We start from the raw sequence: 21,121 nt of genomic DNA on the forward strand, positions 1-21,121 counted from the left end.
ATGCATTGTTTCATATGCTTATGTGAAACCAGATAACTGACTGAGTTTCAGTCTGAGATTCTAGAAAGAGAAATGTATGGAATACAAACCCCTGTGAAGTGAATCCCATAATTTCACATACCTCTAGGCAAGATATTTTTTCCTAGTGTCCTCATACTGGGTTACAGAATAACAACATCTCAATATAACTATGTGATGGCATGACACAGCTTCATTACAGTACTTTCTTTATAACAGGAATTCACCTCATTCACACAATCAACTGCCCACCACTCTCGTGTGCTACATTTTGGTTCTTTAAACACACATAGTGGAATTCCTAACTCCACGACTTCATAAATCATGAACCATATACAGAAACATTATGAGACTCACTACCTCTGAAATTAAATGTCAACTATTTGACCACACAAACAACCCAACACAGCACTGTAGCTCTGCTATTGAAAAATAACCATGTCTGCAAGGTCCTGTACAATGTGATGTAATTATCCAGTTTGGAACAGTGCCATGGGAACTTCAATGACCACAAATGGTCAGCACCTTTTTTTTATGCTCCGCCAAATGACAGAAGCATCAGCAGCACTTAAGCCCTCAGCAATATTCTGGAGCATTGGTTCAATACAAACTCAGAGGAAAAAGTCAACCTACTAAATGACCAATGCCCCATCCCACAGTACTCAGTGTTTACCTCTCTGGTTACCTGTACGAATACTGACCTAGTCCAACCCTACTTAGCTTGTGAGATATGAGAGGCTCACAGCAGAAGATAACTGCACATTTTCAAAACCATCTCATGTGTTATAAATTTAACTTCTATACATGGAGCACTTTTAATGACTCATTTAATTCACTGAAATGTAGAGCCTGGTTCTATTCTTATACTGGCTTTACACTCCTTTGACTTCCACTGAGTTCCTCCCAATTTACACTAGTGCAAAGGAGAAGACAATCAAACCCATATAGTTGTAGAGGGAGGACCACTCCTGGAATAATACTGTGGTGGTTGCATTTAGAAGCAGTTTACCTAAAGGGGTTGGATACACAGGGCTGGCCCACAACATTTTGGCACCTGAGGCAGGGAGCTCAAATGACGCCCCCACTTGGGCCAAAACTTTGAAAGGTCTCAATTCCGCCTTCTTCCTGCTCTACTTCTCTCATGGTACTGCTCGGATACTTACCCCAATAAAGGAGAACTAACAACTTAAAATGCCTTGTTCAAAAATGTTAACTAACACTTAACTTTCAAATGCTTGAACAGCAAATGTAACTTTTCTTGTCTGCAAAGTAAACACTGACATTTTTATCTGTTTGAATAATCAAAGTGGTGCTTTCTGTGCCTTCTTGGTTGCAAAGATTTGAACTGCTTCCTGAAGATCCACAGTCTGGGCCAGCTCATGCTCTGTTGAGACGGTTGCAAGGCCAACCAGCCTCTCTTGTGTCACTGTGGAGAGTAGATGTGTTTTTATTAACTTCAGCTTGAAGAAGCTGCATTCTCCACTGGCAACTGTTACAGGAAGTGTTGGAAGTATGCACAGAGCAACAAAAGCATTTAGAAAGAGGGTGGTCATATTTGTGCACATATATTCCAGAACAGCCTTTGGAGTTGATCCTGCTGAAATGTATCTTGAAAGGGCTTTCAGTTCATCACCTAAATCACTTGCATCAATATCGCGCTTGTCATCATGTGTCAACACTGTCTCTAATGCCCTGCATTGCTGGTGTAGGTCTTCTTCAGGTATAGTGAGGAGTTTTGGAATATCATACCATATCCCAAATATACTGCTGTGTTCCTTGAGCTGCATGAAACGTTTTTCAACTGACTGTATTTACAATCTAGCACCTGGTTAAAGAATTCAACTTTGAATTGTTGTTTGGGGTCTCTTATTGGATTATCCCATGCCTCGTAATCAGTGTCTTCTTCATCGGTGACTCTTGTATTCTTGAATGGGTGGGAAAATAGCTTCAGTGTGAAGTTCCTCTGCCAACTTCTGTGCACTCTTCAGAATGTTTTGAAATCACTCATCTGACTGGTAAGACTGTAGGTATGACTTTGCTTTGTCCAGTTGTGTCATTGCTCCAGATATATCAAGGTCAACACCTTGGAGTCTCTTACTTACAACATTTATTTCAAACAGTATGTCATGCCACAACACTAAGCCACACAGAAATTTGAAGTTATGTATGTTTCTGGTGATTCCATTTCCCTCTCCCACTGTTCTCCCACAAACAGTTCCTGTCATAGCCTTATCCTCCATAATGGCAACTATAGCATCATCTATCTTCCTAATTTGGTGTTTGATAGGTGAGGGATAGCTCAGTGCTTTGAGCATTGGCCTGCTAATGAGTTCAATCCTTGAGAGGGTCATTTGGGGATTTAGCTGGGGATTGGTCCTGCTTTGAGCAGGGGGTTGGACTAGATGACCTCTTCAGGTCTCCTCCAACTCTGATACTCTATGATTCGCTCAACTTTCCCATCGTGTGGCAGTCAGTGGTTTCAGCATCAGAGAGAATGTTTCCAGATGTTGCTTCAAAATTTGCCATTAATGACTTGATGCAGAGAAAAATATATAGATGCTTTGAATTACATTAAAAAATTCAGCAGCCTCACTAGAAGCTGACGCTGCATCACTGACCACCAAGGTCAATGAATGAGAACTGCATGGGACAAATAAAGTTCACGGGTTTAACTCTCGGATCCGTGTCTGCACTCCTCTGTTCTTTCCTCTCATTTTGGCATCATTATCATAGCCCTGACCTTTCATGTCAGCTATCGCAATTCCCGTAACTTCCAGCTTTTTAAGAAGCACATTTGTCATATCAGCTCCTGTAGTATCATCAATGTCAATAAATTCTAGAAAATGCTCTCTGATAGTCACCACTGCAGGGACATTTTCACTAGGTTCTGTTGTTGTTACAAAATGCACCATTAAAGTCATTTGTTCCATATGGCTGATGTCAGGTGTGCAGTCCAGAATAACAGAGTACTATCTTGCTGACTTCAGATCTACCACAATCTTCTGTTTGACTCTTGTTGCCAGTAACTGTATAATCTCATTTTGAATTGTTTTTCCAAGGTAGTGGTGTGTGTACATTTCTTGGGTGGTGACTCTTCTTAGATGCTCCTGGAGTACAGCATCAAACTCAGCCATCAGCTCCACAATTTTAAGGCAGTTTCCATTGTTTGGCACATACAGCTGATCTGAAGTGCCATGCAGTGCTAAGTTTTGGGTAGCAGGCATTCTCACAATGGCAATGAGCCTTTTCATACCATTTTGCCAGTAAAGAGACTCTGATGAAATCTTCTCCTGATGCTGATCATCTATGGTGGCCTTTAACCTTAGTCTCATCTCAAGCTCTTTCCACCTATGGAATGCTCTCTGGTGATTTGCTGCCTTCTCATGGCATGACAGATTTTTCCAGTCCTTTGTTCCTGTAGAACCCAATGTGGCTGGAACATTAGACTGGAAGAGTTTGCAACAAAAACATTATGCAGCATTCTGGGTTTTTGAGTACATAAGCCATGGCCTCTCCACTTTGTCACCATTGGGGATTTCATGCCAGTAAGGTGTTGGATTTAAACTTCTATTTTCATTGTCTTTGAGGAACATGAAGTTTTTTACTTGCTGTGACCCACGCAGTACAAGGAAGTCCCTCAGGCTACTGCTCAAGTTGGATCAAAGTCCTGGATCATCTAGACTTAAGGAACTAAACTCAGCAGCAGCTGTTTTTTGCACCTCCAGCACACTCTTGTCTGATCTACACTTTTCTTCAGGAATATGCATGGTTACATCCACTTGCAATGGTGATATGGATGCTGCAGTAGCTGCCAGGTCACCTGCACTCTGACTAACTGGAAGATCAGGCATCTCCTCACCACTCACATCCTCGCTGGGGCCGGAAGGCTCACTGTGAATATTTGTGTCTATGTATCTCAGGAGAGCTCCTTCCTGCTTAGATAGAAAAGTTTCCTTTGCTTGCTTTCTTTTTCTGAATGCTGCCCCAGAGGGGCGTTTTCTTCTTTCTCTCATGACTGCTGTTCTGTGCCAGCTATAGTGGCTCTCAGCTGAAGGGGACAAATAAGCAGGCTAGTAGCAGGGCCTGAGTGAGGGAAGATATCAGCATCTTAAGGGCCTAACTGGCTCCTACTACTTCAGTTGACTGCCTGTTCTCCTCAAGTGGGTTCAGGGAAGCAGCAGGAAACAGGAAGCTCCCTGAGAAGCTGGTGTTAATCAGTCCAGGCTCCTGGGGGTGTTAGAGAGGTACATAAGAGGCTCCTCCTCCTCTCTCTCCCTGCAGCTCCTGCTGCTTTCTGTTATTCCCTCTCACCTTTTCTCCTGCCTGCCTGTTATGTCTCTTGTGCCTTCCTTCCTCCAGCACAGCACTCCACCATCTCTGTGCATCCAGAGCAGAGAGAATACATATGCAGCAAACACAATTTTCTACACTCTGGGTCCTAGTGGCACCTCCTCCCTGCCCCAGTCTGGCACCTGAGGCAGCCACCTCAGTTCGCCTGATGGTAAGGCCAGCCCTGAGATTCTTGTTTAAAGTGCCTCATCTTGCTCACTTCTTATAAAGTAGATTCAGATTAGTGTGGCCTAAACTATAAACTTGGATCAATTTCAGCAATGCATCTTTATTCATGTGATTAACATCAGAGCAAGATTAGGGCCAGGCGACTGCCTAGAATGCTGGGGTTGGGGCTTGCCAGACTCAGGGTGCTGTTTCTGTTTTTAGTGACAAAAAGGCAAATAGAAAGTTTGAAATAAAATGTTTCAGGTATTCAATATGTGGATAAATTTTTCACTAACGTCCTAGAATGTTCTGGACCTTTATAGAATCTCACAGAACCTTCCAGACTTTCTGAGAACTACATTTTCCTTGAACCTCTTAGAATCTTGTCAGCCATGTCCTGGCAGGTATATAAGGGGCAGGGCATTGCCAGTCAATCAGTGAGATATAAGAATGAAGTGAAGTGAAAGCCCAGCTGTGATATTGTGAACCTTGTTTTATTGTGTAATTGTGAAAGTGTACTTGTGTTTTAAGACTTGAAAAGTTCAAGCAACGACTAATAAAGGACATATTTAATGAGATGCAAGAAGTATGTATTGAACTCCTATCTGTGTAATGATGTAAATGAAATATTGTTACTTCCTTTGCCAAGTCGCGAGTGGTGAACGCAGCTTTTTGAAACTCAGGTTCATTAAAACATATCTTCAGTTGATAATGGTAGTCTCTCACTGGCCATCGCTTGCTATTTTATCACTTGAAAATGCCATTGGCCGGACCTCTCTAGCGCTGTCCTTCAGTTTGCTGGGGCAAAGGCGAGAAATAAAGAGCTTTTGCACTAAAGGACTAGGGTTAGCATTCTAAAGCTGTCACCTACTATAACACTTTAATACTGGTCCAGCCAATGTTGGTGCACAGTTCAATTTCTTCATGTTAGCACATTTCAGTTATTCTTAAAAGTTTCTATACACTTAGAGGAAACAATATTTTTTATTTGCTTATACATGGCAAGAATAAATTCAGATTTACAGATCCTAGCATGCAAATTTATCATCTTGTATGACAGGGATAAATCATGCATGCAAATTGTGCATCAATGTTGTGAAATGGGCTACAAATGCAATAAAAATAAGATATTCAAAAGTTGAACAAATAAAGATGCTTCTCGTGTGGGGCCCCATTTGGTATAGGGCCAGCCCTGATTAACGTAAAGATAACCCAAAAAAGTGAAGAAAATACCCATCCACCAGGTCCTGCATTGTCCAAATAACAGCTGTACCATTTATGAGATCAAGACCCTGTTGATTAATGATTAATGAAGTTTGACCATATCTGCTGAGTTACTTAACCTTCAAAAGTAAATGAGCCGGAAGAGGATTTCAAAAGGGAACACCTGCAGACTTGACTCAAGGTAGCCATTTACTGCAGCAGAGGAAATACTTGTGATTTTCAAAGTGCTGGAACATCAACCAGATCAGAGCATGATTGCAACCACTGAAAACAGTGGTGATGCCTTTATTCTCTAGTGAAAGATTTATTAATCATCATAATAATTCTGACATTCACTCAATGAAAATACAATTAATTGGAATGCCTGACTTTTTATAAAGTTACACAGCACTGTAGTTTGTACTCCAAATGGAATAATATTGACATCCTAATTTAACTTGTTGTGTGCTCTGTGACATTTTTCAGGATCTGCTCTCCACCTCCCTGCTGACAATGGGCATTGCAGATAAATAACACAGAATCCTTATGCAGATTTGTTTATTTTAAGCAGCTTACATTGGATAAGCTTTTGCTGCCATTTTAATGTTTTTCAAAAGATGAGGCTTAAAAATAAAAATTATGGCAACTCAGTTTTTGAGGATGACTATATTATCTTTTATTTTTAAAAGATTCATTTATTTTAGCTGGCATTGTTGTTGTTTTTTCTTTCATTCTTTGTTTATTTTATGAGTGCAATAAAATATTCCCTGTTTAGTTCTCCCCTCAGTTTTGTATCATTCATTGAGATTATCCACCATCTTGTTACTCCAGTTTTATGCCAGCATAACTCCACTGAAACCATGCAACATTGCAGTGGTGAAGCAGGCCTCATTTAATTCTTAACTCTCCGTGGATATGTATTTTCATACAATAATCCATGGCTGCAGTGGAATCTTCACCGCATTATACAATGTAGATACAATTTTTCCTCATGTACAGTATGCATTTCAATGCAGTCCTTCAGGTACTGTATGGGAATGGCTTTCACAATATTAACAATGAAGTGTACATATTTGTGAGGGGAAAAAAGCATCAGATTCATCCCATTATGGATATACTACAGGCTCATATTTACATGAATGAATATCTTGTTTCACGACTTCATTACATTTTGTACAATGTATACAAATGCATTGTGTTTCATAAATTTGGTAATGATCCTGTACTGGAATCTACTGGCATGGGCTCCGTGAAGCAAGTGGGACTCTTCACGGATCCAGGGGGCCACGCTCATGGTCAGAAGCAGGATCAAATCCTTTTGTCTGATTTTGTTCCCTTTTTTTTTTTGAGAAATGTCCCATTTTCTCCCATTTTCAAACAGAGAACATTTGTTGTAGCTATCCTTCACACAAAAACTGTCTTGTGCATAGTTTTTATTTCCTTTGCAAAACTTTTGCTCACCTCTGGTGACTTTACATCATAGGTCAAGACATGGTGCAAACCTGATGCAGCGTTTAAAAAATCTCTCTCTCTGACTGGTAGTATCTAGCCATGCCACAGGAATATACGTCAGTTAAACCTATATTTAAATCTTTTATGAATGCAGATATCATAGTCAGCTGCTAACCTGAGGAACGGCAGTTAATAGTATCTATGCAGGGGGAAGGAGACAATGAGTACTGTTTGTGCCACAGAAATATTAATTTAGTATGCACCACTTCTGAAATATTCATCTGCCAATTAAAACACTGATTTCAGCTTGCCAGCAGTACAATACATCTAATTAAACATCTTAATAATCATCCCTCCACTGAGATCCATTAGGTGTTTTTGTGCTGTTTAGAAATTTCTATTTGCTACCTACTCTTTACTGGCTTCAAAACTATTCTCCATTTCTGCAAAACTAAGTGAGTTTCTGACTCTATTGTGCTGCAGAAATGCACTTTGCGTTGAAGTTTATGCTCAGGCGTAACTTTCCACACTGGCCAGTGACAGAGAAATTAATTAGATTTTAGCTTCAAAGCAATATTAGAAGTGGGAATACAACTAACTAGAAAGAGGAAAGGAAACTTTTTTAAAAAAAAATAGTAATTATTAAATGAACCACAATAATTTGTACTTCCTAACTACTGGATTATGCTTTATTTGAATCCCCTTCCACTGTCCAAACTGAGCCAAATATCCCTTTCTATTAGATGTCTTCATAACTGAAATCTATTCCAGGTCAGCAGTGTGCCTAGGAAGAGGCTTAACTCTGGGGGCCAAATTCTAGGATTAAATCAACATAATGTATGTCTAGGTTTTTCTTGTGAACTGCACAAACAGAAGTCTGAAATCCACTGCCAAATATTCCAGATATGAGGAAATAGGACAAATATTCAATATATTGAATATGCTGGTGACATTTACTGTCTGACAGCACCAAAATAAATTGTAAGAGGGAACAGTGGGATGATGTTAACATCTCTTTCCTTGTTACTTACCAAAAATAAAGTCTTTTACATTTTTCTCTTTAAAATATGTGTTTGTTCTTGAATGCTAGCTGCCAGGATAAATCTTTTATTAATTTATTATTGTTACATAAGGAATCTTGGACAAGACTTGCATGATTTCTGTCTAATTTAAAAATGTAATACTCATTCTTACTTTTGTGCAGAATTATTTGTCATGTAATGTGGTTATGAAATAACTGAAAGAATGCCAAGTTTAAAAAGAACCCTAACTATTCTCTGATAACACCCAAAGGGCCAGATTGTGGTATTTTTAATTATGTTAAATAGCACTTTCCCCCATTGACTTAATTGAGACTATTCACAGAGCAAGTTACTATTCAACATATCTTTATCACACTCAAACATGTAACTAGTAAGATAGTTACAGCCAAAGAAATGACCAGGAAACATTAGCTGTATTTGAAAGAGATATAGTATACGACAAAAACATGTAAGAAAAGAAATATAAAAGGTGAAATGTATGGATTAAACCACCACCATATTTGAATACACTTCTACCTCGATATAACGCTGTCCTTGGGAGCCAAAATATCTTACCACGTTATAGGTGAAACCACATTATATAGAACTTGCTTAGATCCCACGGGAGCGCGCAGCCCCACCCCCCGGAGCACTGCTTTACCGCATTATATCCGAATTTGTGTTATATCGGGTCACGTTATACTAAGGTGGAGGTGTAGCAGGATATCCAGCCCAAACGCTGATCTATTATGCCCTGATTCAGCAAAGCACTTAAGCACAAGCTTAACTTTAAGATGTGATGAAGTTCCATTGAAGTCAAGGTTTAAGTGCCTTGCAGATCTCCTGAAGAGCAGAATGTAAAGTAAATTATGCTGCCTTTGCATCATGCCAAGGACCACAGAAATGTTCATGCTTTACAACATCTTGCATTCTTTAATGTTAATAATGGCTCTTCTCTGAGCCAACCACACAGTGGTGTGGAGCACTGAAGCCATAGGTCAGCAAGGAAGTGTCTCTCACCTGAAAGGTTCCTGCATGATCTTCTTCTTTGTCTCCCTCTTTGCCCTCCTTCAGAGCAATTAGTGTGAATCCACGGAAGTAGGCTGGAGTGGCAGCAGAAAGGGTTACTGAAGCAAAAAGAAAAAAATAGTTGATTGTGAAATCAAGAATCTATGTAACAGTTTATTCTTCAGTTTTGTCTAAATATTTGTGTAAATTTGGTGCTAATGAAAGCTAAAGATTAATAGAGTACAGTCAGGCAGAGTGCAGGAAGGTTCAGTCCAAGTTTCCATATGCAATTCTGCCAATGAGTCTCAGCCTTAATATGAAACATTGCTGTTATTTACAACGCATGGATTTTCTTAAAAATAGACTGTCAACACGCTAAACTCTTGAGGGAATTTTGCTGCAGAGACATATCTACTGGGGCCTTTCCGCCAGTAGCTCAGGCTCTTTGCTGAGCAGGGATGTGGCCCCTGATGTGTACCATGTTTCCTTAATTTTAAATGCAAAATAAGAAAAATTTTAGCCAAATCTCCGAGTCCAACCGAGCAGGGCTGGCTCCAGCTTTTTTTGTGAGAAATCTCCCCCAAAAAAAGATAAAGCCATGATCGGCGGCACTTCGGTGGCAGTTCTACCACTCCGCTTCTTTCTTCGGTGGCAATTTGGTGGCTAGGTCTTCCATCTGAGAGGAACTAAGGGACCCGCTGCTGAATTGCTGCCAAAGACTCAGATGTGTCACCTTTCCATTGGCCGCCCCAATCACCTGCTTCCTTCTCTGGTGCCTGGAGCCAGCCCTGCAACTGAGCTACAAATACCTTATCCACCAGTCAAGGTTAACTACTTTCCATTGCCCTCATCCTGGAGCTGAACATGCCACAAGCATAATTTACTACTAGAATTGACCCCAGGAGATTGTTCTGCTAGCTATGAATTAACAGAGCACAGTCGACTTTGGTAACAACAACAAAAAAAAAGAAAGAAAGAAAGAAACCTCAAAAGCACCCTTACCAATGCCCTAGCCTGCCCAGGAATGCCCCATGCTTCAAGTGTCTGTGGAGGTGATTGTGTGCTTCAGAGCTGGCTTCTCTGATTTCAGAATCGCTGGAGACTTCCCCTACATTGAAAGATTCCCCAACTCTCCTGTTAGTCCATCTTTCTATTGTATTCTCTCCCATTCTACCTAAGTTCTTATACTGTCCTCTTCACCCTTGTATCTGACAACCTTCCAGCAGTGCCTTATGCAAAGTGACAAACAGCTGTCTCTCCATGTCTTTTATGCTCCCAGACTGGTGCAAAGGGAACAGATTTGTGGCTCGATAACTCTAAAATTCCTTTCCAACTTTCTCCAAACTTCCAAGAAAAATTCTATCCTGGGATGAGAAAGGTCATGTGAAATTTCAGGGAAATTGGTTTCTTTTGGGGGAAAAAATAGGTGTTTGAAAATTGGACTTACACTGTGAGAGTAGCTTCAACTTCACCTATGAAGCAGTTACTGTCATTTCATAATCTACCTTCACACCCTTAAACTCTGGTCGGCAACATAAAGACTGAGGAAAACCCCTGATTCCGTGTGAACAATTCCCACCATCAATGCCACTACACAGGAGAAAATCCATGGTAGAATCCCTTTGACGCAGATAGGCCATTGGTGGTTGAAATGAATGTCTGAGAGTGATAGGTAAAATTTAAAGGGTTTGTATATTAGAATTTGTTCAATGTCCAAAAGTGTAGCTGCTTATCTGGAACACAGGTAGCTCTCCTTGATCTGGAAATTAGTCTAGAACAGGTGGGTTTCAACCTATTTACCATTGTGGGTCACATATTAAACTCTCTATGTATTATGTGGGCTGCATCCACATAATATATAGTAGCTATATGGCCCTGAGGATGTCACATGGGCTGCAGCAGTATGTTGACTGGGTCCATAAGCAGTGATGGGCTGAAAGCCACTGGTCTAGAAATATCACAAGGACAGAATTTATCAGATGATTTCCAGCACTATCTACTATAGTTAGGTCAGAAAAAAGAAAATAATAGGTTTTCTGGGAGGATTTCTACCTATCTCCTTCTGGTCAGGCATGAAGAAAGGCAGATCAGAGAAATGAACAAAAAAAAAAACCAAAAATTAAGTTAAATGAGCTAGTCCAGGGGTCTGCAACCTTTCAGCAGTGGTGTGCCGAGTCTTCATTTATACACTCTAATTTAAGGCTTTGCATGCCAGTAATACATTTTAATGTTTTTAGAAGGTCTCTCTATAAGTCTATAATATATAACCAAACTACTGTTATATGTAAAGTAAACAAGATTTTCAAAATGTTTCAGAAGCTTTATTTAAAATTAAATTAAAATGTAAAACTTATTAGTTTAGTGTGATCCTTGCCCCTGCATTTCCTTGCAGAGTTTTCCAATGTCTGGCACATATTTGGATACTTTAATCTGCACACAGGCTTCTGAGTGATCACTTGTTAACTGGCTCCGAGAGGGACAGAGGACAGATTTCATATGTGAAAATACCTGTTCACACAGGTATGCGGATCCAAATGCTGAAAGCATTGCAAACGCAATTTTCTTCAAACAGTTAAATTTCACTGGCAGGGATGTCCAGCAGGTCAGAATATAGGCCCCAGGATCTCTCTCGGTAGCTTCAAGTGTGCTCCTCAGATCCACAAACTTTGATGTCCACAATTCTGAGCTTTTTAACTGAATGAACTCATTTCGAAATCTTCAACACCCATCCACTGAAATACAGACAAATCCAAGTCACTTTCGTTGAACTTTTCAGGTTTAATTAGAAAAGAAAGCATTGGGCCAAATTGCTGGAAATCTTGAAATCTGTCAGAAAATTCTGATTCCAATTCTTGCATGTACTTTCCAATCTCATCCACATTGACAATGCAATGTGTCGATAGCTCTTTTATGAGTTGGAAGTAGTGGAAAGTAGCAGTTTGAATATCCCTGGAAAAAACTGCTAGTTTCACAACAAATGCTTTCCGGGCTTTATAAAGATCCAGAACTGTTTGCCGTGCACTCTGGAGACAGAGGTTGAGTTCGTTAAGGTGAGCGGTGATATCAGTTAGAAACATGAGCTTACACAGCCATTTGTCATCATCCAGTTTGGGGTAGTTTTGTTCTTTTTCCGACAAAAAGGCCTTGATTGCATCAAAACAGTTTACAAAGCGCACTAAAATCTTGCTACGACTTAGCCACCAAATGTTGCTGTGAAGTGGAATGTCATTATAAGCACTGTCCACCTCTTCTAGCAGTGCTTGAAATTGTCTGTGAGTCAAAGCAGATAGAGCAACAAGGAAATTCATAATTCGCACCACTGTATTCATCACATTATTAAGCTCTAAATTAAAAATTTTAGTGCACAGGTTTTCGTGATGGATGATACAGTGAAATTTGACTGTCGGATGGCCAATTTGTTCTTCAAGTAATGTTACAAATCCCTTCTGTTTTCCGACCATGGCAGAAGCACCATCTGTTGTCACACAAAATATTTTTCTGATGTCAACTTCTCGTTCTTCAAAATGGTTTACAAAACTTTCCAGTATATCTTCCCCCTTTGTTGTGCCATGCAGGGGTTTTAGATAACAAAGTTCCTCTTGAATTTCATCGGAAGCACAGTATCTTGCAACAACTGCCAAACGTGGAACGTCGTTTAAATCCACACTCTCATCAACTGCAACATTAAACAATGCTGTGTCTTTCAATACAGTCATCTGCTTTTCCTTAATGTTTTCTGCCATTTCACTTGTGCGTCTCTCAACTGTTCTGGCAGAGATGGGCATTTCTTTTATTCTAGATATGATTGTATCTTTATTTGGCAAATCATTTAACAAAATCTCCGAACTGCTGAGAAAAATTTCTTTTATATATTTCCCATCTGTAAACGGCTTTCCGGTTTTTGCAATGCACTGGGCAATCTTGTAACTTCCTTCTGTAGCTTGATTTTTACTTACACTTAAGCTTTTGAAAACACTACTTTGCTTCTCATAGGCTGCTCCTGCCTTCTTGATTGATTCAGTCTTGTCTGCTTCGTCAAGAAAGGTTTTCTCGTGCTTCGTTTCAAAATGTTGAACACTTGACATGCAACAAACAACACTTTCATAACAGAAAGCACAAATAGCACAGTCCTCCTTTTCAATAAATCCAAATGCGTCTGTCCAAGCAGGCTGAAATGATTGGACATCTAGCTTCACTTTCTTAGGAGCTGCCATTTTGTCAAATGTTCCCTTCAACTCTCAGTGGAGAAAAAAAATGGCGATAGAAGGCAGGCACAAGATCAAACACAGTGTGGTCTGAGATAAGCAAGTTTAAGATGGGGGTGCTGAGCTGAACCCCCTCTTGCCTTGTGTGCAACCCTCACTGTCCCAGGCTGGGAACAGTGGGCCACAGTGAGGAGGCTGCAGAGCAGTGATCCAAGGCCAGGAGCAGAGCTCAGGCTGGCCTGCAGGAACTCCAGGCCAGAAAGCAGGCTGAGCAAGGCTGGAGATCCAGACCCCCGCTGGCAGGAGATCAGCAACTAGAACCCCAGATTGGCAGCTGAGGTGAGTGAGCTGACCCCCGTAGGGCGGAGCAGGGCCGCAAGCCTGGACCCTATCTGGAAGGGGGCCTGCGCAAGGTGAGTGGGGCTGCGGCAGGGGGGACCCCAGCTGGCAAGGGGCCGGCAGCCGGAACCCCACAGCAGCGACTGAGTGGCTCAGCCTGCCCCACTTTGGGGTTTCAGCCTGTCTCCTCCCAGCTGGAGTCTCAGCGCCCTGCCAGCCTGGGGTTCCTTCCCTCAGGCCAGCAGCGGGTGCTGAGTGGGGCTGCGGCAGGGGGGACCCCAGCTGGCAAGGGGCCAGCAGCAGGAACCCCAGAGCGGTGGCAGGCTGAGCAGCTTAGCCCACCCCGCGTGCCATTAAAAATCAGCTCGCACACCACCTTTGGCACGCATGTGGTAGGTTGCTGACCTCTGAGCGAGTCTGATCTCTGGAAAGAGCTAGTCAATTAGAGCAGTGGTTCTCAACCTGGAGGTAAGTGGTACATCAACTCATTCAGATATTTTACAACAGGTTACATGAAAAGCACTAGCCAAGTCAGTACAGACTAAATTTCATACAGACACTGATTTGTTTATAGTGCTCTATATACTGGATCAGTGTTTGTCAACCTGGCGGGGGTGTCACAATTTATTTTATAGTTATATGGTAAAAATGAGAAATTAAGCAGTTTTTCAGTAAGTGTGCTGTGACACTTTTGTATTTTTATGTTTGATTTTGTAAGTTAGTTTTTAAGTGAGGTGAATCTTGAAGTACGCAAGACAAATCAGACACTTGAAAGAGGCACAGTAGTCTGGAAAGATTGAGAATCACTGAAACAGAGGAATTAATTTGAAAATACCTTTGTGAATATATGTGCAGCATTTGGCTCACTATGATCTAGAAGTTGTCGTTATTATTGTTTTTTCCAGAGAAGAGCAGAATATTGATCAACAAGTTAGCCTTTCCTGAAAATGTCATGACTTTTAGCATAAGTTTGTATTCATTCAATGGAACTTAATTATCAAACTGCAAACTCTTTGGGGCTGGAACTGTATTTTCATTACATGCACGTAAAGTGCCTAGCACAATATGGTCTCAATCTCTGACTGGGCCTTCAGGCACTATGGCAATAATAATAAATAATAATCAGAATTGTTATTCTCTTGTCAGTGCAGAAGGCCAATGAGGGTGGGGAGTTGATAAATGTAAATGAAACTCTAGGACCAGATTCTCAGCTGGAGTAAACAGATGCAGCACTACTGAAGTCAATGAAGTGCACCCATTCACTCTTGCTGAGGAACTGACAGAGTCTAATTCTCACAAAAATTACTGATATGTAGCAAACTTTCCCATGTATTAGTCACAGTTCAAGAGGAAAATATGACTATATCAAATACATAGTTATTTCAGCAACATCTAAGTGACTATGAATTTGAGTAGAAAAATCCAATTGTGGGCTGACCTTGGACATAGGTAATATGCACAAAATCCACTTAGATCCTTGACCAGGAACGTTTTCCACATTTAAAGTCCTATTCTGCAATTTTTGACTTACATATAGCTATGGTCTATTATCCTGTGGATTTCACACACAACTTTTATTTCTCTTGGATAGTGGAAATGAGAATTTGAGTATGGGGAGAGATTTGAGTGAAAAGGGTTATGACATAAAATGTGAGTGTAAATTGCTACTTGTGGAATGATTGTTTCTATCTTTTCAATGGGATTCACTACAGATGCTGGATTTACACTGTAACTTTTATGTGGAATAGGTTGGTTGGCATAAAGACCATTCATAACATAAGCTCATAACTTGTTACATTAGCGAGAAAGAGATTTCTCACAAACCAGAGAAGATGGAATCAAGACCAAACTGACTGGTGATTCTTTGTTTCTGATTGGTGATACTTTTTAGTTACATTAATCCTTCTAATAAAGCCCATTTGCTATTTCTGTCTCAGAATTTTCAGGCACCGAAAAGGAAGGAACAGTGATGGTTGTTGTGGAAACGGTTTTGCCTCCAAAGGAATAAGACAAATACATTAGTATGCACATAATGACTATGGCCCCGATTCAAGCAAGGTGTCAAATCTACCCCCATTCAAGACAACACTTAAATACGTATTGAAGTGTTGTCCTGAATAGGGATGCTTTCCTGAATCAGTATTTATATGTTTTACAGTTGCATTTATTGCATAAACAAGCACAGTATAGTTAATATCCAGAGCAACAATAAAGAAGATATTATATTTTAGATTCTACATAAATAAGAAGATCAATTGGCATTTCTTTTTTATTTTTCCCGCTCTGTGAAATTAGGATTTGTCACAGTTTTCGGGCTGCTGATGGGAGCCTCCTACTGTATGGACACTGAACAATCCTTCAGGTGCCCCCATTTGCTTACAGTACACAATGGATCCTGTGATACAAACTGAGTTACATAGTCCACTTGTGCTTGGATAGGATGGTGTTCTTGGCTCTCACTCCCCTAGTCCCGTTTTGTATGTCCTCATATTCCATAACCCAAAAAGGGGCAGACGGTAATGGTATCAACCACCTAATCAGTTTGCCTTGGGACCTACCTGGCTGGTCTACCAGTGTTGTTGTCTCCTTGTAAGCATGGGTGGGGGGACAGTGCTTGTAAATGGCCTTTGTGAGGGCAGTTCTCCTGAAGGCGTCCCAGGAATTTGCCTTAGGAGCTGTAGAGCTACCATCTGCTCTATCCCAGAACTGCTCAGCAACTGCTGGAAAATTCCTGCTTTTAAGTCCTTATTCCACCCTGGATATGATTGACAGGGCCGAAGGAATGGGGCCAGCATTGTCCATGACAGCTATTTAACCCCTTCATCATTGGGGTGGGGTTTATACCAGGAATTATTAAGCCTTTTCTTTCTGAGGCCCCCCTCAACATGCTAAAAAACTCCAGGGTCCAGGGTGGGGAGGGGAGGACTCGGGGTTCCAGGCCAGGGATCAGACCCCTTGGGCATAGGCACAGTTTGACTTCTATTGGTGGGGTGGGGGAGTGGGCAAGGAGCAGCAGGCCTCTGGCCAACTCTATACAGCAGGGTCCAGGGAGGAAGCACCACGTCCACCCCCTGACTCACCTCAGCAGGCCACCTGCCTTTCTGGGGCTGTGCACCGGTGACTACTCCCTGAGGGCTAAGCTGGACCTAGAGCTGCCTGGGCAGGTCTGACCATCTACATGAGCAGTTAAAGGGGGCTGGGAGCTGAGGAGCAGCCACAACCTCAGGCACCAGCAGCAGATGGGCGAATGCCATGACTGCCCACTGGCCAGAGGAGCAGCTGCCCCACACTGCTTAGCTCCAGCTTCCCATCTAGGACCTGGCCAGAGGGCAGGGTCTAACAGGGGTTGGGGAAGAGAAGGTGGAGGAGCTGCCCTGAGGACTGCCCCACTCTGGTGAATGCACTACAATTTTGGGAGGCAACACCCTTGTGCCCCCTCAACACTGTCCATGGGCTCAAGATTTCTGCCTGTGTTGGGGTTTAAGCCCCTGCCCCTGACTTCAGCAGGGGAAGGGGGAGTGGAGCTCAAGGTTTCAATCCTGTACCGCTCCTGACTTCCGCAGGGATGGGAGGGAGCTCGGGGTTTCAATTCCACACCACTCCCGACTGCAGATAGGAGGACCTTGTGGCTTCAGCCCCACACCACTCTCCACTTCAGCACCACTCGGAGCACCGGGTTTCAGTAGCAGGCTCCGCGGACCCCCTGCAAGGGCGGTGGGAGGGGCAGCGCAAACCGCCAGTTGAGAACTGCTGGTTTATACAACCTGTCATAGGGTTAGATCCAAAGTCTACTAAAGTCAGTATAAAGGCTTTGCATCAGTCCCTAAAGAAGTGTTTTGCCATTGACATGAATGAGGCCAGGATGTCACCCTTAGCATTCCTGAAAGATGCTGAACAGGTAGCTTTGATGACTGAATTTATGTATCTGTATTGTAGATACAGTGCAAACTTCTACCTACTTGTCAGTTTCACCAAATTCTAACCTAGGGGTCCAGAACGAAGCAAGAAAGTATTTCAGCCTTTATGGACCTCTCCGTCCTTGGTTGGTCTGTTGAGATTGGCAATGTGTGCCATTTGTGGTGGCTCACTGATGAGGACACCAAGGCACTGAAAAAATGAACTAAGATCTCTAAATTAATTTCAGATAGGACACTGTGTTGTCAAAAATCACAATATTTGGTGCTTTTTTTAAAGCCCCAGCTCCTGGAGGCACCTGGTTACTTGAGAAAGCAAATAAAATGAGTCCAAAATTTACTACCGTTTAAAAACTTCATGATTTTTAAGCTAATCATGATATACTGAGGCTTGAATCGTGATTTTTGAATGCTTGAAGTAGGTAATACTGCTTGGTAGCTTTTTGGACACTACTGAGTTGGGCATTGAACACAGAGATGTAGGAGCGAAAGTATTTCTAGCCTATTATCAGTTCTCTGACCTATCCAGTCTGCTAAGGTAACACTGCTTTACAAGATTTGATTTGAAGAATTATTAAATAAAAAGGCTTGTTATAGTAACTTGCATGCACATTGTATCACTATTGGTCCTACAATATTTGTTTCTTTATATAACTGTATGACTATGATTTCTATGTCAGAGCTCAGTCTCATTTCATACAAGAGGTGGGGGGATGTCATTACTTGATAGAGACTCAAAAGATAAAGGCCCTTTCTTGAGCTAAATTATAACACAGGTAATATGTATACTATTTTGTAGGTCATTTAGGATGATTGTTGATTTACATGTAGATCAAATTGTTTATTGAAAATAACAGACCAAAGTAAAGTCTATGGAACTCTAAGGGTGATATTCAACCTAAGCAAAAGGATTTTGTATATTTTACTTTCCTGGGGGAGATTAAATGACAGAAGATCATTTCTATAGCACTTGGCCAAATCCTAACCCCTTTGTAAGGATATACACTCTCTCTCTACCCTCCTCCACCCCATACTAAATGTGATGCAGTCAGAATTGCACAGTAGGATTCTAAACACACTTGGCTTTCGGTAAAGAAGCCACATTGTGTAACTTTCTCATTTAAATTAAGCAAAAACCTCTGTTGTATGTTGCATAAGTGAAGACAGAATAAGGCACTTTAGTTGTAAGAGGTGCTTTCTACCCTAATTACGATGCCCATTAAACTCCTAAGGTAGATAAATCAGAAGCACCCAGATTGGTGCAGAACAGAAGTTGTTAATAAATACCAAAAAAGTGCATCTTTGTGTGTGTGGTGGAGAGAGAGAAAGAATGAGATTCAACACTACTCAAGAGGGAAGCACTTGGAAAACCAATCCAAATGGAGCACATAATGTTTATCTGAGCTGGTCCTTGAACACTGTTTATTCTTCAGAGAAGGTGAGCAGACCTGCAAATGAAAATTCCATTAGCAACAGAAACAGCATCCAAATGGAAGGAGCATTTAAATGGATTATAATAGTCTTCTCCTTGTTCTCTTCAATAGCATAACAATTTGAGGAGGGAACAATATGTATGCTCATGTGAAACATCCATCTTGCAGACTTTTTTGAGGCTTTTTTTTTTAAAGTACATATTTATGGGAATAGAACTCACTCTGTCTTGTCATGTAAAATAACGTTATGCAGTTTTCTAACTGAGCAAAAACCTCTATAGGATTAATAAAGTATCCAGGCTGAGACTGATTACTGTCAGTTACTGCTTCTGAGACTTTATTACCAAGAATAATTTTTAAAGGTTGAGTCCCTGTTTGATTGCTTACAAGGAGGCCCAATCCTGCTCTCTTTAAGAGCAATGGAAATTGTGCCCTTGACTTCAGTGGGAGCAACAGCAGGCCTGTTATGGCCTGGATTTTCTTACAGGCACAATAGTTCTATGCATATGGGCCTAAACCAGGGGTAGTCAGTTATTCTTCGTCAAGGGGCAGACTCCAGAGAAACATTTTTCACACCACAATGACAATATTGATAATAAGTAAATAAAAAGATTTTGCAGTCTGTTCAAAAGTGTCCGGTGGTCTGGATTGGGCCTGCAGTCTGCTTATTGACTACCCTAGCCTAAACTCCAGGGCCATGCAGCAATGTGAACAATGTTGTCACATGATCCTGGGAGCCAGAGGAGCAGATTGTGTGCCACTGGGAGAGGGAAAGGGAATGCCCTGCCATCCAATTGCTACAGCACTAGAGCCTCCAAATAAGTATATTGGGAGACGCCGTCAGCCAAACAACTTATGCTGGGGGAAAGCCAATGAGCCCTTGGACATGGCTGCTTTCTTGGCAGCCAGGGAAAGGAAGAGAGCAGGAGAAAAGAGAGTCCCGAGCCACCATTACTTCCTCTCCTCTGGGCAGCTGGTGGAGAAGGGACACATTTACTGCTGCTGCCTCTTCTTTGGGAGGCAGAGCCATCCAGATGCTGACCTCAGGTTTTTTATGTGGCCCTTGGAGGAGGGAGTAACCCCATGACCACAGCCCTCAGCTGCTCCTATCACCATTAGCATGATTCCGGAGGCCACCCTTGGATCATAGGGCCTGTCATGGTATAATTCCCCACTCTGAACCTTAGCGTCCAAAAGATGGGGTACCAGCATGAATTCCTCTAAGCTCAATTACCAGCCTAGTACTTGTAGCGCTGCCACCAACCAGGAATTCCAGTGCCTGGTACACTCCGGTCCCCCCCAAAACCTTGCTCGGGGACCCCCAATACCCAGTCCCTCTGGATCTTAACACAAGGAAAGTAAACCCTTTCCCTCACCGTTGCCTCTCCCAGACTTCCCCTCCCTGGGTTACCCTGGAAGATCACTGTGATTCAAACTCCTTGAATCTTAAAACAGAGAGGAAAATTCACCTTCTCCCCTCCTTCTCTCTCCCCCTCCCAGACTCTCCCTGAGAGAGAAAGTAATCCTAACACAGAGAGAAAATTAACCTCTCTCTCCCCCTTCCCTCCTTTCTCCCCACCAATTCCCTGGTGGATCCAGACCCCGTCCCCTGGGATCTCACCAGAATAAAAAAACAATCAGGTTCTTAAACAAGAAAAGTTTTTAATTAAAGAAAGAAAAACAGTAAAAATTATCTTTGTAAATTTAAGATGGAATATGTTACAGGGTCTTTCAGCTATAGACACTGGGAATAAGTATACAAATACAAATTAAAATCCTTTCAGCAAAATACAAATTTGAACTCCTTCCAGCCAAATACACATTTGCAAATAAAGAAAACAAACATAAGCCTAACTCACCTTATCTACCTAGTACTTACTATTCTGGACATAGAAGAGACTGTATCACAGAGATTGGAGAGAAACCTGGTTGCACATCTGGTCACTCTCAGAACTCAGAGAGAACCACCACCAAAAACTAACAGCACACACAAAAACTTCCCTCCCTCAAGATTTGAAAGTATCCTGTCC

General features: G+C 41.7%; 1 protein-coding gene across 1 annotated transcript in view; it reads right to left on the reverse strand.

The window, feature by feature from the left end:
- SPON1 (spondin 1) overlaps window positions 1–21,121 on the reverse strand; it is a 353,533-nt gene that overhangs the window by 329,202 nt on the left and 3,210 nt on the right. Inside the window, exon 2 of the mRNA XM_050955987.1 lies at window positions 9,213–9,319. Within this exon, the coding sequence (XP_050811944.1) occupies window positions 9,213–9,319 (107 nt within the window). The remainder of the gene's footprint in view (window positions 1–9,212; window positions 9,320–21,121) is intronic.

Source organism: Gopherus flavomarginatus, chromosome 5 (genome assembly GCF_025201925.1).
Source record: "Gopherus flavomarginatus isolate rGopFla2 chromosome 5, rGopFla2.mat.asm, whole genome shotgun sequence".
Taxonomy (NCBI): Eukaryota; Metazoa; Chordata; order Testudines; family Testudinidae; genus Gopherus; species Gopherus flavomarginatus.